Here is a 26,047-nt window from a genome sequence, read left to right as displayed (position 1 = left end):
TCAGAGATGGGCTTGGGGAAATGCCCAAAGAAGCTGCTCCCAGCCCTGGAGCCTCCTGAGCCCTGATGAGGATGTTGAATCCCTCCAAAGCTGAGTTCTCCTTCCTCTCTCCCTTGCAGCACGGGGAAGGACCAACCTGGAGCTGCGGGAGAAGTTCATCCTGCCCGAGGGAGCCTCGCAGGGGATGACCCCGTTCCGCTCGCGGGGCCGCAGGTCCAAACCCTCCTCCAGAGCAGCCTCCCCAACCAGATCCAGCTCCAGTGCCAGCCAGAGCAACCACAGCTGCGCCTCCATGCCCTCCTCTCCAGCCACCCCAGCCAGTGGAGCCAAGGTGGGAGCAGGGGGGACGTTTTCCCTTCCCTTTAGGGACTGGAAGTCTCCAAAACCCAGATGAGGAGCTGCAGGTGTAGGGAGGAGGAAGGCTGGGGGCTTGAGGAGGGCTCTGGAAGGTGCTCCTTGGTGTCCAGGTGGGATGGGGGTGGGATGCTGCAGGACAGATTTCCAGGTTTCCAGCCCTGCTGTGGCTCCACAGGAGGGTCCCCAGCGCTCACCGTGCAGCTGAAGGCTCCTGGTGCCCGAGGCAGGGCTGTGGTGTCAGAAGGAAACCATCACCCCTCATCTCTCCTTCCCCACCATGTCATTATTTCATCACCTTTTGGGTTTTTTTCCTTTATTTTAATTTATGTAATTCCTGTTTGGTTCTTGCTCCATTTTAGTGCCATTTCCCCCCCTCATTTTCCAGATACTCTCCCATTTCTCTTTTTTTTTTTAATTTCATTTTTTTACCACTCATCCCACCTCTCCCCCCCCCCCTTTCCTTGGCTTTTCCATTTCACAGACTCCACACCACTTCTCCCGATGTTATGACAAACCCTGGTTGATAAACAGTAAAGCGAGCACCCCCCTGAGGGGAATCGATTATTCCGACTTCCAGCTCCCCAGCACTGAGGTAGAGTATGGTCTGCCAGCCCCCAGGAGCTGCTGGCAGGCTGGAGTGCCCCTGGCACGGAGCCATCCCACTGCCCTGCCTGCTCCTAACGCTTTCCTCCTGGTAGAGCAGCGCTTGTAGCACCGCTAACGCTCCGACTGTTGGTTTTTCATGAGTCTCCAACTCGGATTAAAATTTAAATATCAGCTTCAAAGTGAAGCACGACGCTTTCAATTCACCCTCACCTGCTTCCAAACAGTGCTAATCCTCTGGTGCTTTGAAAAATGTATTAATTTTCCGAGCTTTATTGGAAAGGGGCCGTGTTTGGCTTCCCAAAAATTGAAATCCAGCGGCCGAGTTGAGACTTGAAAATCAGCTACAGCGCATGCACCGTAAGCACACCGCCTCAGTTTTATGGAGAGCTTGTGTTTATCACCGTGTTCAAGCACGTCTGGTGTGTCCAGCCACCGCCTTGATGCTCCCAGGAGGATGAATTTGGGCTGAGGCCTTGGTTTCCCTAAAGTTTTCGGCCTCCTCGTGGACTTTTCCTGCCCTTGCGAGTGGGTGATGAGAAGCACCGGGTAGGTCCCGGTGGTTCCCTGTGTCTTGCTCAGCGGTGCTTCCATGTGGAAAATGGATTCATTTGCTTCACCAGGAGGTCAGGAGCACTTCCCCAGTTGCCCCAAATTGATGCTTGCTGCCTATTTTAAAATAGGATCAAGGATGAGAATCGAAATCTCTGATGATGACAGTGGCGCCTCGAAAATCGCGTCTTAATGGATTTTGATTCCCTCAGCTGCCCCTCTCTCCCTGCAGCTCCAGTTTCATCACATTCCAACATTTCTGAGGTTCCCAAAAATCACAAAATTGCAGGGGATGGAGGAAAACCCCTCCAGCTGTGAGAAATGCCCTGTGGGATCTGTGTATCTCTCCAGGGATGCAGCACCCCTAAAACCCCAGGGCTGGGGACACCATAGGCAGGTACTTTCCTGCAGCTCTGCCCCAAACCCAGAGCTTTGGATGGTGAACTGGAACTGGAGCTGCCTTTTCCAGCTGGATCCAGGTGCCCTCGCCCTGCTGGCACCTTCCCCTTGGCTTCCTGCAGCAGCAGTGGGAGCAGAGTTGCCTGTTGTGCTGCTTCACCCCACACCAGCTGCACTTCCAACATCTTAAAGGTCGGGAGAAGGCACCGTGAAAAGAGCTGAGCTGCTGTGGTTTGTGTCCCTGTCCATCACTTTTCCAATTTGGCTGCCTCTGGGCACTGGGAGCGGTGTGGACATCAGCACCAGGGTGTCCCTGCACCTCTGCCCACAATGGGTTGTGCTACTCAAGATCCCAAGCTGGACTTGACCTTCCAAAATGCTCCTGAGCTGCTTGGATGCTAAAATCCCTATTTTTCCCATATTCCACATTCCCTTTGTGGAGGCTTCCAGCCCGGCTGATGCTGCCTCTTAACAGCTTTACTCAGAACTTTCTTTTTCAGCCTGCAGCTCACAAACTGCCATTCCCCTCCAAATTCTCAGCATTTGGGCTTTTCCCTTCTATAAACCACTGAAACAGCAGCTTGTGCCTTCCTTGACCATTGAGATGGGGGTTCCTTAAATGCCCGGATTTTTGCTGAGGACCTGATCTGGGCTGTGACCTGGGCCTGCCAGGGTGCAGGTGACAGCTGAAGGATGTCCTGTGTGTGCTTCCTCCCAAGGTGACCCCCTCGGCTGGCAGCAAGCTGAAGCGCCCCACCTTCCACTCCAGCCGGACCTCCCTGGCTGGGGACACCAGTAACAGCTCCTCCCCAGTCTCAACAGGTGCCAAAACCACTCGGGCAGGTGAGTGAGGGGAAAAGATGGAAAAACTCCCCACCGGTGCACTGGAGGAAATACGGAATATTTGAGGGATGGGTGGTGGGGGAGGAGAGGCTGGGACAGCTCTGCAGCTTAGGGCGTCAGGAGGAGCAAAATTTGGGGCATTTGGGATGAACAGAACTTCAGGCATCAGGAGGAGCAAAACTTAGGGAGGGCATCAGGAGGAACAAATGGCATCAGGAGGAGGAGGAGCGAGGGGCATCAGGGGGAACAAATCTTAGGGCATCAAAATTTAAGGCATCAGAAGGAACAAAGGGCATTGGGAGGAGCAAAACTTAAAGGCATCAGGAGCAACAAACCTTAGGGCATCAAGAGGAAAAAAGGGCATCAGGAGGAACAAAAGGCATTGGGAGAAATAAAACTTAGGGCATGAGGAGAAACAAAACTTAGGGCATCAGGGGGAACAAAACTTAAGGCATTGGGAGGATCAAAACTTAAGGCATCAGGAGGAACAAAGGGCATTGGGAAGAGCAAAACTTAGAGCATCATTAGGAACAAAGGGCATCATTAGGAGCAAAAGGCATGGGGGGAACAAAACTTAAGGCATTGGGAGGATCAAAACTTAGGGCATCAGGACGATGGGCATCAGGGGGAACAAACCTTAGGGCATCAGTAGAAACTAAGAGCATCAGGAAGAGCAAAATTAGGGCATCAGGAGGAACAAAGGGCATCGGGAGGAGCAAAACTTAAGGCATCAGGGGGAAGAAAACTTAGGGCATGGGGGACAAAAGGCATGGAGAGGAGCAAAACTTAAGGCATCATAGGGAACAAAGGGCATCAGTAGGAACAAGAGGCATCGGGAGGAACAAACCTTAGGGCATCAGGAGGAACAAGAGGAATCGGGAGGAACAAAGGGCACAAGGGGGAACAAACCTTAGGGCATTGGGAGGAACAAAGGGCAGCGGGAGGAACAAACCTTAGGGCATCAGGGGGAACAAACCTTAAGGCATTGGGAGGAACAAACCTTAGGACATCGGGAGGAACAAAGGGCATCAGGGGGAACAAACCTTAGGGCATTGGGAGGAACAAACCTTAGGACGTCAGAGGGAGCAAACCTTAGGGCATCAGGAGAAACAAACCTTAGGGCATCGGGAGGAACAAACCTTAGGGCATTGGGAGGAGCAAACCTTAGGGCATCAGGAGGAACAAACCTTAGGGCATCAGGAGGAACAAAGGGCATCAGGAGGAACAAAGGGCACGAGGGGGAACAAACCTTAGGGCATCGGGAGGAACAAACCTTAGGGCATCAGGGGGAACAAACCTTAGGGCATTGGGAGGAACAAACCTTAGGGCGTCAGAGGGAACAAACCTTAGGGCATCGGGAGGAACAAACCTTAGGGCGTCAGAGGGAACAAGCCCTTCCTTGGCACAGCTCTGGGGGCTCTCCCTGCAGACCCCAAGAAGGCCGCCAGCCGTCCCACGAGCCGCGCCGGGAGCCGCACGGGGAGCAGGGCCAGCAGCCGGCGGGGCAGCGACGCCTCCGACTTCGACCTGCTGGAGACGCAGTCGGCCTGCTCGGACACCTCGGAGAGCAGCGCGGCCGGCGGGCAGGGCTCCCGCCGCGGCGCCGCCGCCAAGCCCTCCAAAATCCCCACCATGTCCAAGAAAACGCCCGCTGCCACCCCAAAAACTCCCGGCCCTAAGAGATAATACTGTACCCGCCACCCTCCCGAGGGAGAGGAAGGAGAAGCAAACAAACAAACAAAAAAAAAACAAACGGGAAAAAAAAAAAAAAGCACCCAACCTGTGTCCAGTTTTTAACCCTACATTGGATGTATATTTATTCTAAATGGGAGAAACTATATTGTTAAAAGTGTAAAAGAAAAGTTGTGTTATGAAGCTGCCTTATTTGGTTTATTTCTTTTTGGGGTTTTTTTTTTGTTTTGTTTTTAGTTTTGTTTTGTTTTTTTTTTTTTCTTTTTTGTAAGTTACTATTTTCATGTGAATATTTATGTAGATAAAAAAAAAAAATTGCCTCTCGGTGACCCCTGTTTAGAGAGGGGCCTGGAAAACTGAAATGTGGGAGAGAAAGAAAAAAAAAATCAAGAAAAAGATTTAAAAAAAAAAAAGGAAGCAAAAAAAAAAAGGTCAAGATGTGAAAGTGTAAAGAAAAACTAAAATATAAATAGGATTTCTGCGCGGTGCAGGGTGTGAACCTGCTTTATCTTTTAGGATTGTTTCCTAAATGCATCTTTATAAACTTAACTTGCTGTCTCAGCAAGGTAAATTATATTTAAAAGCAAAGACCTGAATCCTGCAGTGTTCAAGGAACTCTCTTTTTGTAAATCACAGATACCTCAACCAGAGAAACATGAGGTGAGGGGACTTGGGGCTTATGTTTCCATTTTTTTTAAAGCTATGTGGTTTTATCTGAAGAAAGCGGAGTTTGACTTTAATAAAATTTGCACACACTACAGCAAAGGCCGTGACAATTTTGCTGTCTTGAAAATACTGTCCTGACAACTTTGTTTTTAGAGAACAAACCGAGGGTGAAGGGTTTGGGGAGGGGTTTGAGGAGGGGCTTCACACCGGAGGATACGGGGTAGGATTGCAGGTCTGGATCACTTGGATGCATCCCTTAGAGGTGGTGGGTCCTCCAAAATCAAGGAATCTTCTGGATTGATGGCTTAACCAGCCCGCCCCGAGGCGTTCCTTACACAATCACTGTTTTATCTGCATCTCTTTGTTTTCCTATTTATTATTTAACTGGTCATTCCACTTCCAGCCAGGCTGAGATTGATGTGAACTCTGCTCCTAGGAGAAATCTGGACTTACACGCACAGTTGCTTGTCCTTGAAACGAGTCTCACCAGCACACTCGCTGCAAGTCCTGTCTCGCTTTTGTACGCTCCTTTTTCTTTGTAATAAAATCCAACTTGACCAAGTGACCAGGAGACGAGGGCTCTGCACAGCTCCTGTATTTATTAAATATTGTTCCTCTCCGGCTCCGACCGTGTTGCTGTGTGATTCTCTCAATTGGTTTCAAATTGAGGCAAAACCGAAGCTCTACCAATGAATTGTTTAAAAGAACCAGACACATTTTTGTATTAAAATTGCTTGCGGTAATAAACAATCTTGCCTCCTGCTTTATTCCCCAGTGTTAGCTTTGTCAGGATGAGCTGGAGCTGCTTATCCCGTGTGGGAAGGCAGTGGCTGTGGAAGTCAGGGGGTGACTGCACCCAGGTTTTCTTGTGGGATGGAGCAGGGAACCCCCCAGCCCCAAAATTGAAGTGGTCCAGGTGGGTGGGTGGGGCTGGTGAGGTGCTCAGTGGGGTGGGGAAGTGGTTACCTGTGAGGGGAAGGGATGCAAGGGGGTGTCCAAGAGTTTGGGTGGCCTTGGGAGTGGATTCCCAGGTGGGCGAGTGTCCCCAGGTGTGAGTATTTATGGATTTGGGTGCCAGTGAGAGTGGGTACCCCTGGGTTTGGGTTCCCACAAGGGTCAGTATCCCCAGGTGTGAGTATTCATGGATTTGGGTGCCAGTGAGGGTGGGTACCCCTGGGCTTGGGTTCTCACAAGGGTCAGTGTCCCCAGGTGTGTTTATTCATGGATTTGGGTGCCAGTGATTTGGTTTCCCTCAAGGGTGAGTGTCCCCAGGTGTGTTTGTTCAGGAATTTGGGTGCCAGTGAAGGTGGGTGCCCCTGGGTTTGGTTGCCTACAAGGGGGAGCCTCCTTAGAGGTGGGTACCCATGGGGTGAGCATCCCTAGGAATGGATCTCCATGCATTTGTGCACCCATTGAGCAGGAGCATCCCTAGGGATGGTTTTGGGTGTGAGTGGGGGTGGGAGCCCAGGGCTTTGGGTGCCTATGAGGATAACCATGCCCAGGGATGGATTCCCATGAATTTGGGTCTCCACACCTTTGGGTGCCCACCAGGACGAGCATCCCCAGGGATGGATTCCCATGAATTTGGGTCTCCACACCTTTGAGTTCCTGCCGCTTCTCATGCCCAGCGATGCTCCCCGTGCCCCGCAGCCACCGGGCGGGGAGGGCCGGGGCGGTGCCGCTGCAGGGACCGTCCCTTTCCCTCTCCCCGCCGGGGCGGGCCGGGGCCGGAGCCGGGGCCGTGCCGGTGCCCGGGGCCGCTCCGCACCGGGCGGGCGGGGGGTCCCGGCGGTGCCATGGGGCGCGGGGGGCGGCGTGGGGCCGTGGCGCTGCTCTGGGTGGCGGCCGTGCTGTGCCAGCTGGGCAGCGGCAGCGTCCTCCGCCGCCGGCTCCACGCCGCCGGGGTCCCGCAGCGGCGGCTGAGCGGCGGCGAGCGGCGGGACGTGCAGCGGGAGATCCTGGCCGTGCTGGGGCTGCCCGGCCGGCCCCGGCCCCGCGCCCCCGCCCGCGCCCCCGCCGCCGCCGCGCCGCTCTTCATGCTCGATCTGTACCACGCCGTGGCCGGCGAGGAGGAGGAGGAGGAGGGTGAGGAAGCGGCGGTGTCGCGCCCGGTGCTCACCGGGCTCAGCACGCAGAGCCCCCCGCCCGGCAGCGTCGTGAGCCGGGCAGACACCGTGGTCAGCCTCGTTAATATGGGTGAGAACCGGCGCGGGGCACCGGGGGTACCGGGGGGTACCGGGATGTGCGGGGCACCGGGAGGACCGGAGCGCACCGAGGGGCACCGGCGGTACCGGGATGTGCGGGCGGGATCCCGGCGGGTTTGGCTGGACCGGGGGCACCGGGACGATCGGAGCGCACCGGGATGATCCGGGTGGTTTAGGCTGGACCGGGGGGGACCGGGGCACACGGAGGGACTGGGGCGATCGAAGCAGACAGGAGGGGACGGGCAGGACCGGCGAGGAGGCGGCGGCAAAGCCGGGAAGGCACCGGGGGACACCGGGGGACAGCCCCGGCGGGACGAGCACGGGGCTGAGCTGACCCAACCCCGACTCCTGGTCCGTGACCGTGGCACCGGCAGCTCCGAGCATCCCTCGGGGTGGTTTCTCAGCCCTTGTTCAAATAAGGAACTTTTTTGCCCAAAGTTGAGCTCAGTAACGGGGGAGCGGCGGTGAGGGACACGGTGGCCGTGAGGGACACGAGTGTTGGCTGAAAGTGGCCGGGATGAATCCCAACTCCCCTTAAAAAGGGGAAATGGAGAAGGAGAACGTCCTGCAGCAAGAAGGAGCCGAGGGAGGCTCCTCCACGCCGCTGTCCCCGTTTCAGCGGGCACAAGGCGGGCAGCGAACGGGGCTCGGGGCAGGCGGGACAGCGGCTCTGGTGCCAGCAGCAGGGCGACCCTCGGTAGGACACCGAATCACGGCTCCAAATAAAATCCTCCAGGCTGCTAATTACTGCTGGAATCCCGTCCAGCTGGTTACCAGGCTCCAGCATCCCTCGTATTTCCAGGCAACAGAGCTGATCCCAGCATCAGCGGGGCCACAAAAACTCGGGGTGGGAAAAATCCTCTCCCAGGGCTGAACCCGGTGGGATTTGCAGACCAGGAGTTCGGATAAGGAGCTTTTCCCTGTCCTTGCTCGTTGCTTTAAGGGATGTTCGGGTGCCCCAAGCAGAAAATCCCCCACAACCTTTGAGGACGGGGAGAATCCCTCCTTGGAGATGGGAGGCAGGGAGGGGGATCTGCAGCCTTGGCAGGAGGTTTAGGCGATGGAGGAGCTGTGGAGGTGTCTCCTACTCATTCCTACACCCCCTGGACCACGAGTGGGTGTGAGGAATCTCCTGGGACAGAGCCACAGGTGCAGGCACCCAGAGCCCTGAGGGAACTGGTGGAGTTCAGCATCCTGGGAAAGCTGAGAGTGATGGAGACAAAAACTGAAGGGACAACACCCAGGCACCAAAAAGGGCTTTAAAATGGTCAGGTTTGGTGGTAACCAGGGTGGGATGCTCAGGGGAGCCTTTGGGAGGGATCACTGCAGGTACAGGGGCACTGCTGCCCTTCCCAGTGCTCCTGGAGTAGCCAGGAGAGTTGTGGAGCACAGCTCCAGCCTTCCATTTGAATGGCTTTGATTTCTGCGGCTTCCTCAGCCCCTTCATGTTAATTAAATAAGGGTTTTTTTGTGGGAGAAGGCCAGCTCTCATTTACATGCATAATTAGCTGCACAATTATCCCGATGGGGACATGCAAATGGGGCAAAGTCTGTGCCCCATTGGGCACTTGGACCTCTTTGGACCTGTGTGAGCCGGTCCCGAGGCACTCCTTGTTCCTGGGAAGGGGGAGTGACAAAAATCCCACAACGCGGCCCGGTTTGGGGACAGGGGCAGCCCCAGCTGCGTCCGGGGACGGTGGATCCGCCCGTGCCACCCTTTCCCGGTCTGTGCTGTTTCTGCGCCCTCCCTGCAGCAGCCCGGCGGGATTTGGGGTTTTTAAGCCCGGGGTGAGGATGGGCTTTGGGATTTCTCCTCAGCTGTGAGCCGTGGATACGGGCAGGGTGTGATTGTGGAGCAGGGAGATGTGGAATGGGAAGGGGGTGAGGGCTCTCAGCGTTCCTGAGCCCCCCAGGGCACCACAGCGCACACATCCCCCTTTCCCTGCTGGCTCCCGATTTACTGGGAGGTGTCCCATGGCAAGGGGGTGGAATTAGATGATTTTAAGGTTCCTTCCGACCCAAAGCAGTCTGTGATTCCCCCGTGGCTGTTTCAGATGCGCCCACAGCCAAACATTATCCTGGAAAATCCAGGGAACACTGGAGAGGAACCCAAAAACAGCCACAGCACCCCAGGGCACCCCAAGTGTGGGGTGGGAGCTCAGGGCAGCCTCTTTAATGGAATTTTAGGAGCTGGGAAGTGCTGCTCCGCTCCAGTTTGGAATTCACCCCTCACTGCCATCACCCCACACAATTACCACTGAAACCCAGCTGCTGTCGGGATTTCCCCAGCCCTGGCTCCATTTTGCAGCCGTTGGAGCCTCCTCTCCTGGGGGCATCCTGTGCCAAGGTGTCGGTGCCCTCCATGGACCCTCTGTGTGCATTTTAATGGGCAAAACTTCCCAGATAAATCCTGGGATCCACCTGGGACAGGGCACTCCTGGCTGAGCTCTGTGTCCTGCAGCTCCCACTGCTCATCCCAGGAGGATGGAGGAAGCAAAGTGGGAGTCTGGGTGTGTTGGGAGAGCTCCTAAATCCCTCCCCACTTCAGAAAGCCTCCAGAGCTTATTTTTTCCCCCTGCTTGCTAGGAAAGGACAGCATCTTCCCTGCATCTCCTTTAAGCCTATTTTAGGATGCAGGGCACTTGATGTGGTTGAATATCCTGGCATTTCCTTTTAATTTGGTGTCTGAAATGATCGTGGGGACCCATGGGGAGAAGCCAGGCCTGGTAATTACGACTGAAGCACGGTTTGTGGAAGTTTATAGAAGCAAAAACGTGCAGCTAAGAATAACCTGGGGAGCAGGAGGAAGGGCTGGGACCTGGGAAGAGATCTGGGAATGCTCAGGGACTGGGAGACACCAGGAGGCTCAGCTGAGATGGAGCTGGGCATCCCCTGCCAGGGGAGCAGCCCAAATGCTGTTTATATTCGTTTATAATAATTTTAATATTATTTTTGGGGGTGATAGGAGCACAGGGGGGCACTCAGCTTTGGGGGGAAGGTGCAGCAGCTCCTGGGGATGATGCCAAAGGAAGAGGAAAGGAGAGCAAAGCTCCCGGGTTGGGCTTTTTTTGTGCCTCTCCTCTGCAATCCAGATCATCCACCCACAGATAATTGAGGGTTGGTGGTGTGGCTGAGTCAAGCCGGAGCAGGGGCAGGTTCCCAGGCACCCTGGGCTCCCCAAACCACCCGGGGGGGCACCTCCAGCGCACCCCCAGCAGCATCTGAGCACCCACAGCTCTGCTGGGTGCTCAGGGGGGACTGCAGGGCTCTCATTTCACAGCAATTTTGATTTTAGGAGCGAGCACGGGGACGTTGAGGCTGCTCCGAAAACTCCAAACTGCTCCAAACTCGTGTTTGGGGTGCTCCAAGCTGCTGCTTGTGCACCAGTGGTGGCACAGGAGGGGAAGATTCTCTCTCAGGCCTCCCCCTCCAAAGGGGTTCCCTTTTTTCCTCTCTGAAGCAGCAGAGAATTCAGGGATTCCTCCCAGGATTCCATCCCAGACAGATCCAGCTTATTGGTTCCTCAAAGGGCTCAGTTAATTGCAGCTCAGCTGATTTTTGCATTTCTCCTGCTGTCAAGGTGTCCCTGGGCTCCCCTCCCACCAAATCCCCTCCTCTGCCTTCACCCCTGGACCCCTCCCTCCATCACCTCCACAGCAACAGGAAATTTTCATTTGAAAAAAAACTTAGCAGAGGCTTTCACTCTTCTCTAGGGACAAAAATCGCCTTTTTGGCGTTTTTATCTGGTGTGGGGTCTCTGTGGCCTCTGTGGCTCTGACAAAAAACCCTTCTGCACATCCCTGGCTGAGGGTCCAGCTGCAGCCAAAGATTTTGGAGCAAAGTGACCAAAAACACACGAGGGGACCCCTGGAGAGTCCCCTGGATTGGTGTGGGACACTCACATCAGGGGGATTATCAGTGCTAAAAAACCAGAGGTGACTCCTCCACTCACATTCTGGGGGGAATTGAAGGATTTTTGTGAGCACCGCGAGGCCTCGGCAGCTTCGGCAGCACCAAAAATCCAGGGGAATAAAAACCACCCCAGGACGGGGTGGTGGAAGAAATGGGAAAGAGGGAAGAGCCTGAGGGACTGCAGAGGGTTTGGGGGGCTCCGTGTCCCCCCCGAGGGGGACAGGGGCTGGCTCAGGTGCCCACAGCATCCTGGCAGCCAGCAGCAGGGCAGGAAGCGCTCTCCGCATCCGCCCTGCCCCGCGCTCTTTTTATAACACGGCTTGTGGTGAGGCCGGGAGCTGCAGGGAATGTGGGATTTGAAAAACAAAACAAAACGAAACAAAAAAAAAAGAAAAAAAAAAAAAAAGAAAAAAAAAGGGGCAAAAAAAAAAAAAGAGGAAAAAATAAGAAGGAAAAAAAACTTGTGGGTATGTAAGTAAAATCTCGGGGTTGGGTTTTGGGGGAATGCACTGCTCCCTCCAATATATATATATATAATATACAAAATAATATATATTTATATATAATATAAATTATAAATATATATATTATATAAAATATATAAATATACAAATATATAAATAATATGTATATATATTATATATATTATCTATATATAATATATAGATATATAATTATCTATATATAATATATATTATATATATAATTATATTATTTATATATTTGTATATTTATATGCAAATATAAAAATATATATAAAATTATATAGAATACATATAATTATATATAATATATTTATTTTTATATTTTTATAATTTTATATATTTATAATTTATATAATATATAAATATACATTATATATTATAATTCATATATATATATACATATATATATTATGTATATATATTTATATATATGGGAATGGCAAGCTTATGGTGGACTAAATTTGGAACATTTGCCCCCTGGAATTGGTTAAAAAATGCATTTTAAATGTTTATTTTTGATTTAGTTTTAGTTTTAAAAGTAAGCACCAGATTAATGTTTGCACCCAAAGCAGGAGAAGCTTTAGTCACATTAAATATGATTCAATCATAAACTTTATATATTTATATAATATATATATATATATGGGAATGGCAAGCTTATGGTGGATTAAATTTGGAATATTTCTCCCCTGGAATTGGTTAAAAAATGGATTTAAATGTTTATTTTTTTATTTAGTTAATTATTTGGTTAGATTTAAAAGTAAGTGCCAGGTTACATTGCTTTTGAGCCTGAAGCAGGAGAAGCTTTAGTCACATTGAATCATATTTAATAATAAACTTTAATTACACTCAGACCAGGAAGATTGGGGTATTTTTAAAGAACAATTTGAAGCAAATAATTGCACATTAGCAAAACTGTGGGGGCTGCATTACCATAGAGAAAGGAAGGTTTATTCTTTATGGACAAACAAAATAAAATCAGATTTTTCCTGTCCCAGTGTGATGGAGAAATGAGGTGTTTGCAGGAAAAAGTGAGGGGTTTTTTTACAGAGCAGTGACCTGATAATCCCTCCCAACTCCCCAAAAACACACAGGATAAAAATTTTTATTTGTGGCTAAGTTTTTGCTTGTGGACAAATCTTTGCTTGTGGACCTGTGATATCCAGTGATGGCCCTGATGAGCCCTGGGCTTGTCTGCTGCAAGAAAAGTTTGAAAAACCCCAATTTTTGCTCCAGATGGCCCTGCTGAGCCACAAAATCTCAACATTTTGAACGTGTTTTTCACCTTTTGGTGAAGCAGCTCCTAAAGCCTGTCGCATTCCCTGTGCTCCTCCCATAGCCAGCCTTTGCGCTTTTAATTTTAATTTATTTTAGTTTTAATTAATAATAAAGGAGGAGGGCTGGGAGGGAAAGCTGGTGGGTTTACATCAAAATAAATTGCAGAAATAGGGGAGGCTGATCCAGATCCAACCCCTCAGGAGACGGGAACTTCCAACCAAGGGCGAGCAGCTCAAAACCCGTGGATTTATCCCCAAAATCCACTTGGGCTCAGTGGGGAGGTTCCAGGCTTGGCTCAGCCACCCCTGAGCCCTCTTTGCTTTCTCCTCAGTGGAGCAGGACCGGGATCTTTTGTCACCCAAGCCCTACTGGAAGGAGTTCAGGTTCGACCTGACCCAGGTGCCGGTGGGAGAGGCCGTGACGGCCGCCGAGTTCCGCATCTACAAATCCCGGGGCGTCCCCAGGCACGGCAACAGCAGCCTCCACGTCAGCATCTACGAGGTGGCTGCCCAGCATTCCAACAGGTCAGGGGCTGGGAAAGGCAGGGGTGGCAGGAAAGGGGGTGGGAATGAGGATGAGGAGGGTGGGAGTGGGGATGGAGGTGGAGAAAATGGTGTGGGGTGATGGGGATGGGAATGGGGGTGAGGATGAAGGTGGGAATGAAGGAGATTGGAAGGGAATGAAGATGATGGGAATGGGGGTGAGGATGAAGGTGATGGGGGTGGGAATGAAGAGGATGGGAGGACAATGGGGATAGGAGTGGAGATGATGGGAATGGGGGTGAGGATGAAGATGATGGGGAAGGGAACGGGGATAGAAGTGAAGATAATAGGAATGGGGGTGAGGATGATGGGAATGGGGATGAGGATGAAGGTGATGGGGGTGGGAATGAAGAGGGTGGGAAGACAATGGGGATAGGAGTGAAGACAATGGGGATAGGAGTGAAGATGATGGGAATGGGGGTGAGGATGAAGGCGATGGGGGTGGAAAAGGGTGTGGGAATGAAGGAGATGGGAAGGGAACAAGGATGGGGTGAAGGTGATTGGAATGGGGGTGAGGATGAAGGTGATGGGGATGATGGGCATGGGAATGGGAGTGGGAATGAAAATGTGAATGGGTAAGGGAATGAACAAGATGGGAATGGGAATGGAAACAAGGTTAATGGGGATGGTGATAGGTACAGGAATGAAGATGGGAATGGGGATGAAGATGATGGGAATGGGTGTGGGTACAGGAATGAAGATGGGAATGGGAATGCAAATGAAGGCAATGGGAATGGTGCTGAAGAAGAGGGGAGTGGGGTGGTGGGGATGGGAACTGGGATGAAGATGGAGGCAGGAATGGGGAGCAGCCCCAGGCTGTCCCTCCCCACCCCACCCGCAGCGGCTCCCACACCTGCCCCAGGGCAGTGCCACGCCCTGGCATCCCCACCTGGGCAGGGAGGGAGCTTTTCCCAGGACACCCCGTGGTGTCCAGCACCCAGGAGCTGGGATCTGCCCAGACACAGCTCTCAGGAGTCATCCCCATTCATTACCCCCTCCTGCTGCAGCCCTTCAGGGGCTGTTACTCACCCGCTCCTTTCCCCTGTTCCTGCAGGGAATCTGACCTGTTCCTGCTGGATGTGCAGGACCTGTGTGCTGGGACTGAGGGCTGGCTGGTGTTTGATGTCACAGCTGCCAGCAACCACTGGTCAGTGGAGCAGAAATACACCCTGGGGCTGCGGCTCTATGTGGAGACAGATGATGGTGAGCCTGCCCGACCTCCCTGCAGAGTTTGGGGACAAATTCCCAGGAACTGGAGCCCTCTCAGTGCTGTGGATGTGCTGCGGGGGGGGGTTGATCTCAGTGCAATTTGAAATTTCCAGCTCTGATGGGTGCCAGCAGTCTGGGTTTGCAGGTTCTGATGGCGTGGACTGTAATTAACCTCATTAATAGTTAATGAACTCCTTACCTGGAGGCATCCTCTGTGTGTGGGGCAGAGGATTAACCCTCTTTTCCCCATGGGATTAAATCTGCTCCAGCAGTGCCTTTTCCAGGGGGGAAGGCACACAGAGAGCAGCTCCTCTTCCATGGGAGGAGGAACCACAGCCCCATCCATTCCTTGGGGTGAAGGACAAAACCCCTTTAACCCCTGAGCAGCCCCGTGTCACCATTTCATGCTGGAACAGGAGGCTCCAACCCCTTGGCATGCCAAAACCACACCTCCTGCTGCAGATTTCCCCTATTCCTCATCTCTGCTTTAACCAAACGAGCTCCATTTGAGGCCAAACCCCAACGATGGTCCTGTCCCCGCAGGGCACAGCGTGGATCCAGGCTCAGCCGGGCTCCTGGGCCGAAGGGGACCCCGCTCCAAGCAGCCCTTCATGGTGACATTTTTCCGGGCCAGCCCCAGCCCCTCCCGTGTCACACGAGCAGCCAAACCCCAGAGGAGGCGACAGCACAAGAAATCCAACGACCTCCCCCACCCCAACAAGCTCCCAGGAATTTTTGGTGAGGTGTTTTCTGCTGCAGGAGGAGGAGGAGGAGGGATGCCCCTGTGGAAAACACGAGGCTCTGCTTGTCAGCACCTTGAAGTCCCAATATTTTTGGCCCAAGGGAAACAGAGGGAAAAGTTCTGAGGTTTTAGGATTGGAGGTTTTTGAAGTATGGGAGGTGCAGAGAGGGTTTGGGTTGGATGCCCTCAAGGAAATGGTGTTTTGTGAGCGTGTCAGGATTACTGAATATTGGAATTTTTGCCTCATTGCCCTTGGCTTTGGAGCCTTGGGAAGGTGTCACAGCTCCAGAAAGCTCAGGCAGGAGGGGAGCAGGAAGGCCTGAGTCTGGGAAACCCTCAAAGTGAGCAAAGCTGGGGTTTAGCCCTTCCAAGGCTGAATTCCTTTATCCCAATATTGGAATATCAATTTATAGGCCAGTCTGGAGCTGCTTTTCCCTTTGTGCAGCAGCAAAGGCTCCTCTCCTTTGGCTCTCCCGGGCTAATCCCAGTCCCAGGGGCTGAATCCCACCTCTGAGGGGGAATTCCAGGGCTGAAATCCCTGTCCCCTTTTCCCACAGATGATGTCCACCCCACGGATGGGCGGCAGGTCTGCCGGCGCCACGAGCTCTACGTCAGCTTCCAGGACCTTGGCTGGCTGGTACTTGTCTGCTGGGAGAAGTAAATGACAAAAAAAAAAACCCAAAAAAACTCCCCATCATTCCATTTCCCCATCCTGGGCTCCCTCCCAGGCTGGATTCTCCTGCCCATGAAACCATCCCAGGAGCTGGGAAGGCAAACAGGAACGGCCACAACCCCAAACCCCACCGGCGACCCCGAACAAACTCATGGCTGATCCAGAAATCCAAAATAAACCCTTGCTGAGCTGTTTATGCAGGTGGGGAATGGACGAGGGGGCACAGAAGGGTGAAGCCCTCCATGTAATCCTTTTTTTTTTTTTTTGGTTATTTTTGCAGGACTGGGTGATTGCTCCACAGGGATACTCAGCCTACTACTGTGAGGGGGAGTGTGCGTTCCCCCTGGACTCCTGCATGAACGCCACCAACCACGCCATCCTGCAGTCCCTGGTCAGTGCAGCCCACCAGGGCAGCCCTGGGGGGACTCCCAGGGTCCTGGGGAGCACTCGGGTCCTGAGGAAGAGCTGGGATTTTGGGATGAGCAAGGCTGGGTTTGAGGGCGTTCAGCTGGGAGGGCGCAGTTGGGCTCCTGAGTGAAATAAAGAATTAGTGGGTGCATGCACATCTGGGTGGGTGCATGCACATCTGGGTGGGTGAACGCACATCTGGGTGGGTTCATGCCCATCTGGGTGGGTTCATGCCCATCTGGGTGGGTGCATGCACATCTGGGTGGGTGAATGCACATCTGGGTGGGTGAATGCACATCTGGGTGGGTTCATGCCCATCTGGGTGGGTTCATGCCCATCTGGGTAAATGCTCACACATCTGGGTGGCTGCCCACAGGCTGTGACAGGAGGTTCCAATATGGAATTTCAAGGCATTTGTGGACAGACCCAGAGTGAGGGCACAGAGCTCTGTCCCTCATCCTCAACCAGAAGCAGAATTTTGAGATCCCAGATCCCCCTCACCTCTTAATTTTCTGACACCATCCTGCTCCAGTTTCACAGCAGCTGGGGCAAAACTGATGGTTTCTGGCAGATTAATGATCCCTCTCCCCTGGCAGCGAGCTGGGGAGCAGAGACAAGCCCAGGGCACACCAGAGCCCCCCAAAAAACTCTCAGTGTCATCCCTGCATCCTCCTCTCCAGCTGTTCCTGAGGGTTTACCCACAACCCCAGCACCCAAACATTGGGCTCAGCATATTCCCAGCAAGAAAAGCTTTAATGCCTTGGGTTTGTTTTTTTTCCCAAACCCACCCCACATCCCAGCCAGAGCTTTAATTTCTGGAATTTCCTGCCCTGTGAGTGTTTTGGTTTCCCAATGGCAGAGCCACCCCGGCTCCGGTGCTCGCGGTTAATTACAGGGAGCGCCGAGCCCTCGGCCCAGCCTTTGAAGGTGTCGCCTGGCTGGGTTTAATTTTGACATTAACAAAACTTCCAGGGGCTGGGAACCATCCAGGGAGGGGCTCTTTCCCCCCCCCTACACCCACCCATCACCCCCAAACCCAGCGCTGTTCCCAAAACGGAGCTGCTGGGGCAGGATGTGAATCACCTGGATCCGGCCCTTCTGGGAAGAGCCAGGGCAAAGGCGGCTGTGGAGCCGTGCCAGCCCCAGCCTGAGCTGCAAATAGCAGGGTTGGACAGCAAAAACACCGGACTTCCGAGCTGGGAGAGCTCGGCTGCCCCTGCTGTAAATGAATCGCACATGTCGGGGCAGCCACCAGGGCTCCCGTGTCCTGCCAGACTCCTCCAGCCCCTGCCCTGCAGGGAAACTCCGGGATAACGCCTGGCCCCAGCAGGGAAAAACCATCCCCGAGTGCAGTCCTGCTCACAGAGGTGTTGTGGACTTTAGGGTTTAAGTTTGGGGGGGGAGAATCTCTGTTGGAACAACACCCAGCGCCCCCCGTCCACACCAGAGCCTGACCCGTGCTGCGCTGATTTATGGGTTTGGTTTTTTTTAGTCATTTGCCTATTTTTGTGAGAAAAAGGGCCCTGAAATCCCAAATTAATGAAGGGGCTGCCTGGCCCACGCAGTGCCATGAGCCCTGATCCAATATAAACCACAGCAGGGACTGCCTGGAGTTTAGAACAAATATTTTTGCAAAAAGATGGAAATAATCCCCCCATTCACCCGGGGTTTTTTGGTTGGGTTGTTGCCTGGAGCCACGTTTGCTGGCTCTGACGGGCTCCATCCGTCCCCCAGGTCCACCTGATGAAGCCTGAGGCCGTGCCCAAGGCGTGCTGTGCCCCCACCAAGCTCAGTGCCACCTCTGTCCTCTACTACGACAGCAACAACAACGTCATCCTCAAAAAGCACCGGAACATGGTGGTGAAATCCTGCGGCTGCCACTGATGGACAGGGCCCTTTCCCACCCCTGAGTGACCCATTCCCACTCCTGGATGTCCCATTCCCACTCCTGAGTATCCCATCCCCACCCCTGAGTGTCTCATTCCCACCCCTCAGTGACCCATTCCCATCCCTGGATGCCCTATTCCCACCCCTGAGTGCCCCATTCCCACTCCTGGATGTCCCATTCCCACCCCTGGATGTCCCATTCCCATCCCTGGATGCCCCATTCCCACTCCTGGATGTCCCATCCCCACCCCTGAGTGTCCCCTCCCATTCCCATCAGAGCAATGTGACCCTGGGTTTCTGCTGCATGCATGGAAGAGGAGCTTTGTGGGCTGCATCAGAGCAAAATCCTTTAATAATAATAATAATAATAACTAATAATAAAAGCCAAAAATAAACCCCTCCCACCCCTTTCTAGAAGTGGATGTAAATAATATAAAACTTCCTTTTTCTTATCCTGCTTGGTGACACACAGATATATACAAACATACATATATATATATATATAGGAAAGTGAGGATTTTTGGCTGATTCTGTTTTGTCTGTGACTGATGAGTTTTCCCTGTGCTGGAGGCCGTTTTGGGGGGGAGGCAGCATCCAGGTTGCTCTGGGACTGAGCTGTTTCTAGCTGTGTATTTCTCCACTAACCCACCTCTACCCAAGTGCTTTTAATTCCCTTAATGAAAATATCATCAGCCAATTAAGTAGCTGGCTGACTAACCCCCTCCTGTTTACCCAAAGTTCACCAAACTCAGCCAGTTGGAAAAAAAAAATAAAATATCCATATTGAGCTACAGCACTGTTATAAAATAAACGCAAAGTTTGGAAAGTAAACACGGAGTTTCTCTTGCTCTTTGTTTTTTAATGTCACAGCACAACAGGGCTCTGTTCAGAGGGCCTTTTGCAATGAAAAAAAGACTCAGAATTGGCTAAAATTGTACCTATTTGCTTGAAAATGAGCCCTGATGTGAGTTTTAGGTCAGGCTGTGCCCATCCCGTGGGCTCCCGGCTGGGCTGTGACCGGTCCCAGGCAGCTTCCCCAGGTTATTTGCACAATTAAATTATTTATTTGCTCTGATTTTAAAAGGAAAAGGCCTGTCCTGGTTCTCAGCTCGGATACCTGGGGAACCTTACAGCAATAAACAAGGAAAGAACCTGGCACAGTCAGGGAAAAATCCCAATAAAACCCCAAGATTTTCTCCCTGTCAGTGCCCAGCTTCCCACGGAAAGGTTTTGCTACTCTGGGTATTTAATTAATTAATTAATTAATTAAGAATTAGTGGGCTCATGCCTATAATGTGAATTCCACACAAAATCCAGCTCAGGATGCAATCCTGGCTCTGTGGGATTCGGTGCCTCCTGCAGAGAGAACACCCAGGCCTGGCACTGACTCTGGATTCTCCCTTTCAGGTCTTGCTGAAGGCGCCTGCAAGGGCTGACTTTAAAAAATGTGGGATTTAAACAAAAAGAAGGGAGCAAGGAAAGGGAAAGCTGGGCTGGTTTGTCAGGAATCAGGTCCTTGAATCTCACCTTGTCTCAGTTTTAGGACAATGCACAACCCACAGCCACCCTAGGAAACCAGGCAGTGAAAAGTTGGTTTTTTTTATGGAAAAACAACACCATGATTTGTGAGGGGCTGGGCAACCCCAAAATCCTCAATGGCACAAGCACTTCCAAACATCCCCAAAATCTGAACTTCAGTTCTTCCTCTCCACCTCAGCAGCCTCATCCCTCCTGCCAATACCTGCACAAGCTCAGAACCAAACACCCCTTCCATAATTCCACAGGAAAACCCAAAATCACCTCCAAGTGCAAAGCCAGGGCTGCCCACCACAGGAACTACAAATCCATGTGGTTTATCCCACTCTGCAGGCTGGAAATCCCTTCCTACAGCCTCATCACTCTGGGTTTTTATTCTTCTTCATCACCCAAAGGGCTCCCTGGTTTCCTGGTGTTCTCCAGTGAACGCCCTCCCCCGGGGATGGGGATGGAGCTGGACCAGCAGGAGAGACACCAGCCAGGGACCTGCCTCCCTCTGCTGCTGGAAAAGGACACTACAGAGCCAAAAACACCTCCAGGAGATGCTGCTGTGCAACAAACACGAGAGGCTCAGCTCTGCTCTCTGCTCTGCTTCCCCTGGCACAGGTACCCTCCCCTGGAGCCAGGATTTAGCCACAGGATTCATGAAGATGAGGGCAAATACAAAAAAATAAAAATAAAAAAAAATCTTTGTGGAAAGACCAGCCTTCCACAGAGTCAATTCAACAGCCAGGCCCTCAGTATTTTCAAAACTAGGTTTTATTTTTACCATAAACATAAATTTTTTCTAGAACACGGCAGCAGAACCAGCCCAGCCCAGCTCGGGCAGCGCAGGCTGGGAAGGGATTTGGGATTTATCCCAGGAAGGATAAATCCTCCCCCCTAGGCAGGGGAATTCCTATGGATGGGCAGTGCTGGGGGGTCCCTGGGGTGCCCCATCCCTGCTGGTTCCCTGTCCCTCCAGGCCAGGCTCCCCCATGCAGCCCCTCCGAGGGCGAGCTCAGGCGCACTCCCCGCAGTCCGAGATGATCACCTTCTGCTTTGGCTTCCCATCCTTGGTGCCCTGAGCCTTGGAGGAAACAGCAGCAGCAATTCCAGGGCTGAATGAATGCTCAGGGCAGCAAGGGAGTGGGCTCTGCCCCCAGCTCCCCCCTGCCCTCACCTACCTCGATTTCCCTCACCACGTCCATGCCCTCCGTCACCTCCCCGAACACCACGTGCTTCCCGTCCAGCCAGTCTGTTTTGTCACAGGTGATGAAGAACTGGGAGCCGTTGGTGTTTGGGCCCGAGTTTGCCATGGACACCATCCCTGGGGTCAGAAAATGCAGAGTTAGGGCTGAGTCAGGAGCTGCTCCTTCAGCCCAGCCCCTTCCCATGTCCCACAGAACGCTGCTGGATATCAAAATCCACAGAAACTCCTGGAATTCAATTATGCTCAGAAACACTTGCAAGTGTGAAAGATGCTCAGCTATTTTTAGCTGCAGTAACAGCAAAGCTGTTTGTATGGAGATAAACCTATTTGCTTGCTCCTGCCTTTCACAGTCATGCTGTGACACTCCTCATTTAAAATCAAGCAGGAAAAGCAGCTTTGAAATTGTTTTTCCTTTATGTAATACTGCAGATAAAGTGGATGGAGAGGGAACGATGCATTTGGTGAGACACAAGGGTCTGAGTGTGGCAGAAAAATCTGCCCAATGTAGATGATAATAATTATAATTCAGGGTTACTGCTATCTGTGGTGGTGTTTGCAGGGGTCCCAGGATGAGGGAAGAGATGAGAATCTTGACTCCATGTTTCAGAAGGCTGATTTATTATTTTATGATATGTATTATATTAAAAGAAAATTATATATTAAAACTATACTAAAAGAATAGAAGAAAGGATTTAATCAGAAGGCTAGCAAGGAAAAGGAATAGAATGATAATAAAATCTTGTGACTGCTCACAAGATTTTAGGAATAGAATGATAATAAAATCTCACAAGACTTTAGGAATAGAATGATAATAAAATCTCACAATATTTTAGGAATAGAATGATAATAAAATCTTGTGACTGCTCACAGCCTCGACACAGGTGGCTGTTGTCATTGATCATGAAGTAAAAACAATTTCACATGCTGGGCAAACAATTCTCCAAGTCACATTCCAAAGCAGCAAAACATGGAGAAGCTGAAACTTCTCAGCTCCTCAGGAGAAAAGCTCCTGGCAAAAGGATTTTTCATAAAATACATCTGTGACACAAGGGTCTGAATGTGGCAGAAAAATCTGGCCAATGTAGATGACAATAATTATAATTATAACTCAGGACTGCTGCTATCAACACGGCTAAAACAGCCCCATGTGATGCTGAGCCATTTTCTCTCCTGGAGATGGGTTTACCTGGCCCTGTGTGCTTGAGGATGAAGTTTTCATCATCAAACTTCTTCCCGTAGATGGATTTGCCGCCGGTGCCGTTGTGGTTGGTGAAGTCTCCGGCCTGGCACATGAACTGGGGGATGACGCGGTGGAAGCTGCTGCCCTTGAAGCCAAACCCTTTCTCGTGGGTGCAGAGGCAGCGGAAATTCTCTGTGTGTTGGGGGGCAAAGGGGAGGGAGGTGAGAGCTGGGGGTGCCCAGGGGAGGCTGAGCCCTCTCCTCACACCATGTATGAGGTGTGTGAATATTCAACCTGCAGTCATGGGCACCACGTCGGAGCGCAGCAGGATCCGCAGCCGCCCCGCGGGCTTGTTCCCAATCTTGATGTCCATGTAAACCTGGGGGTTCACCCGGGATTTCTTGGCAGGAGGCTCCTCCTTGGCAGGGAAAGAAAGAAAAGCGGGTTGAGGTGACATTTCTCTGCTTTGCGTTGCCATCCTTTGGGATAACGGGGATACAGATGGCTCTGGCTGTTTTTCCTACCTCCTGTGCCTCTGCTTTGGGGGCCTCTGCTCCTCCCTCCTCCTTGTTCTCCTCCAAAGTCTTCCCTGAAAACTTCTTCAGCCACTCATCGTCTGACCAGACTGTGGCCACAAAAGGAAAGGTCAGAGCACAGGAATTGACCCAAAAAGGGCCACAGCTCAGTTTATGCACAGAGCTCCAAGCATGCCCAGGGATGTTCTGTTCCCCAGCTCACCAGGCCTGGATGATCCTTCCTTAATCCTCATGGGTTTGGCCAGGTTCACTCTGATTGTCCTGCCAAAGAGCTCAGACTCGTTCTGCAGAGGGGAAAAAAGCACAGCAAAGCCCACCAAAAGGTATAAAACCACCGTGCCCCCCAAAGCCCTGCAGAGCTCAGAGGACAGAGCTTCTGCTCCCTCTGTAGCCCACAGCACCCAGGGCAGCAAAGCCACACATCCCCAAGGAACAGGGAGCAGGAATGGGAACAGGGTCCATACCATGTTGTCAATAGCTGCTGCTGCATCCTGCCAAAAAAAATCAAAATAAAATAATTATTAACATTTATTCTCAAGGTCCAGCATAACATCTCATTATAAAGACAACTGCCAAGTTTTCCTAAACCCCATTTATCCCAGGGATGTATGAACTGATGGGTTTTGTAAAAGCCATATCCAAACCCCATCCATGTGGGGTTTCCAAACCCCATGTGGGTTTCATATTTGAAAAACCCACTAACCCTTAGTATTTAAGATGTTTTATTGCTGCCATGAGCATTTGAGAGAGGAGAGATTTGTGTATGAAACCCAGGACAGACAATCAGAGGACAAATATATGACAGCCCATGAAACCAAGAAACCCAGCCAGGGACGGTAGCAGGGGAGCAGTTTGGGTTGGAAACAGGAAAAGTGGGAATTCAGCCCAGGAGAAAACAGGAAAAGTGGAGACTTGGAAGAGCAGAACAACATCTGAATGTTGTGGTGGGTAACCCGTATGCAATTTCACAGATTCCTCCAGCAGGAGGAGGATCCATCCCAAAACCCCAAAGGGGACCAAAACCCCCAAATGGCTCAAGCACTCACCTCTGCCAGCTCAAACTCCACGAAGGCGAATCCTCGGTGCTTTTCTGGAGGGAAAGAAGGAAACGATGGGTCAGGGCCAGCACGGACACACCGGTCCCATGGTGGGGCAGGGGTCCCACCCCAAATCCACACCCGGGGATGCTCGGGCTGGTCCCTTGGGGGATGTCACACCCCAAACCCGCACCCGGGGATGCTCGGGCTGGTCCCTTGGGGGATGTCACACCCCAAACCCGCACCCGGAGATGCTCGGGCTGGTCCCACCCCAAACCCGCACTCGGGGATGCTCGGACTGGTCCCACCGGGGGGATCTCAACCCAAACCCACACCCGGGGATGCTCCAGTGGGGTCCTACCCCAAACCCGCACCCGGGGATGCTCGGGCCGGTCCCACCGGGGGGATCTCAACCCAAACCCGCACCCGGGGATGCTCGGGCCGATCCCACGGGGGACGGTCCCACCCCAAACCCGCACCCGGGGATGCTCCGGTGGGGTCCTACCCCAAACCCGCACCCGGGGATGCTCGGGCCGGTCCCTTGGGGGATGTCGCACCCCAAACCCGCACCCGGGGATGCTCGGGCCGGTCCCACCCCAAACCCGCACCCGGGGATGCTCGGGCCGATCCCACGGGGGACGGTGCCACCCCAAAATACCCTGGGAACGCTCCAGCCGCCCCAGCACGCACCGGTCTCGTAGTCCAGCGGGATCTGGATGTCGGTGATGTCTCCGAAGGGGATGAAGGCAGCGTGCAGCACCTTCTCGTCCACCTCCTCGGCCAGCCCGCCTGCGGGGCGGCCAAGCGGTCACCGGGCACCGCCGGCGGCCCCGGCCCCTCGGGGGTGCCCCAGCCCGGCCACTCACCCACGTACAGCACCCGCTTGGTGGCCGCCATCGTGCCCCGGTGCCCCGGAAGGGCTCGGCCCGCCCCGGAAGGGCCGCAGCGCTCCGCCCTCTGCCGGCACCGAGCGATGGAGCGCGGCTCGGATCGGCCCCGGGACAGCGGAGCCGGCGCTGTGCACCCCCGGCACAGACACGGTTCATGGAAAATCCTTTCCTTGGGATTGTTCCTCCTGAGAAGCTGAGAGGCCTCAGGAACAGAATGTAACCAATGGTTATCTGCTGCTGTGGAATGCAACAGGTGCATCTGGGATTGGGCTCATGTGGTTGCCCATTAATGAGAAACAATCACAGAAAGCTGGCTTGGACTCTCTGTCCGACACACAGGCCTTTATTATCATTCTTTCCTATTCTATTCTTAGCCAGCCTTCTGATGAAATCCTGTCTTCTATTCTTTTAGTATAGTTTTAATATAATATATATCATAAAATAATAAATCAAGCCTTCTGAAACACGGAGTCAGATCCTCGTCTCTTCCCTCATCCTCAGGCCCCTGTGAACACGGTCACACATGCCTGTGTGAAAAAAATTGCATATTTTATGCTTGGCTATTTGCAAATATTAAGATGAATATTTAATGTGTTGTGTTAGAAAGTGATGCTGTGTTAATTCTCTTAAGTAGTGTGGTAAATATAGTTTTGGGTTATTACAAAATGTCAAAATAGAAACTATGCTATGTAGGATACTTCTTTCCTAAAGAAAGGACTCGCAGCGAGGTAGCAGCCACAGGACACCTGAATCTTTCAGAGAAAGAGAATTTATTGCTCCATTATCAGGAGAAATGAATTTCTTCCTGCCTTGCTCAGCCAGGACGATGCTGTTAGGATTATGAGGAAGAAGTTGACACTGACCAGACAGAATCCTGTGTTTGAATGGAATTTATGCATCATGTATGAGGTGTATTAATATGCAACAGGCTGTTGTTTTTAAGGGTTAATCCTCTGTTAACCTGTGTCCATTTTCGGGCCTATGCTGCCCAGAAAAAGGTACCCAGATGTCCATAACTCTTTGTTTCTATTGTCTCATATTGTCCTAATTCAAATTGTCCAAAATTTTTATTACTCTGATTATATTGCTATTTTTATAACCATTTTATTACTGTTAAAAACTTTTAAAATTTTAAAAACAAGTGATTGGTGTTTTTCCCACCTGCACTCTCCTTCCACCCCATCCCAGGCTTTCCCAAAGCCTCTGAGCCCTTCAGCTCCAGCC

General features: G+C 52.1%; 3 protein-coding genes across 26 annotated transcripts in view; 2 read left to right on the top strand and 1 right to left on the bottom strand.

Annotated features, from left to right (window-relative positions):
* The window catches only part of MACF1 (microtubule actin crosslinking factor 1), a 141,574-nt gene extending 137,067 nt beyond the window's left edge, over positions 1–4,507 (top strand). For 13 of the 24 annotated variants that reach the window (XM_077189639.1, XM_077189638.1, XM_077189628.1 and 10 more), the window contains 4 exons: positions 120–331; positions 839–949; positions 2,631–2,754; positions 4,163–4,507. In XM_077189639.1, the coding sequence (XP_077045754.1) occupies positions 120–331; positions 839–949; positions 2,631–2,754; positions 4,163–4,440 (725 nt within the window). In that variant the 3' untranslated portion in view covers positions 4,441–4,507. The remainder of the gene's footprint in view (positions 1–119; positions 332–838; positions 950–2,630; positions 2,755–4,162) is intronic. The other 11 variants (XM_077189634.1, XM_077189633.1, XM_077189637.1 and 8 more) reach the window with 3 other exon arrangements.
* Positions 4,508–6,822: 2,315 nt separating this feature from the next.
* On the top strand, positions 6,823–19,283 carry LOC129130025 (bone morphogenetic protein 8B-like). The gene is made up of 7 exons (XM_054648231.2): positions 6,823–7,308; positions 13,323–13,515; positions 14,588–14,736; positions 15,286–15,480; positions 16,042–16,121; positions 16,438–16,548; positions 18,300–19,283. The coding sequence occupies exons 1-7, from the start codon at positions 6,909–6,911 to the stop codon at positions 18,447–18,449; spliced, it is 1,278 nt and encodes a 425-aa protein (XP_054504206.1). The 5' UTR covers positions 6,823–6,908; the 3' UTR covers positions 18,450–19,283.
* A 1,445-nt stretch (positions 19,284–20,728) lies between these two features.
* On the bottom strand, positions 20,729–24,922 carry PPIE (peptidylprolyl isomerase E). The gene is made up of 10 exons (XM_054648239.2): positions 24,800–24,922; positions 24,624–24,722; positions 23,943–23,986; positions 23,361–23,387; positions 23,099–23,180; positions 22,885–22,985; positions 22,655–22,778; positions 22,367–22,552; positions 21,155–21,297; positions 20,729–21,057 (listed from the first exon to the last, which is right to left on the bottom strand). The coding sequence occupies exons 1-10, from the start codon at positions 24,828–24,830 to the stop codon at positions 20,989–20,991; spliced, it is 906 nt and encodes a 301-aa protein (XP_054504214.1). The 5' UTR covers positions 24,831–24,922; the 3' UTR covers positions 20,729–20,988.
* Positions 24,923–26,047: the final 1,125 nt, after the last annotated feature.

The sequence above is a fragment of the Agelaius phoeniceus genome, chromosome 22 (assembly GCF_051311805.1).
Source record: "Agelaius phoeniceus isolate bAgePho1 chromosome 22, bAgePho1.hap1, whole genome shotgun sequence".
Lineage (NCBI taxonomy): Eukaryota > Metazoa > Chordata > Aves > Passeriformes > Icteridae > Agelaius > Agelaius phoeniceus.
This window is presented reverse-complemented; position numbering and strand designations above follow the sequence as displayed.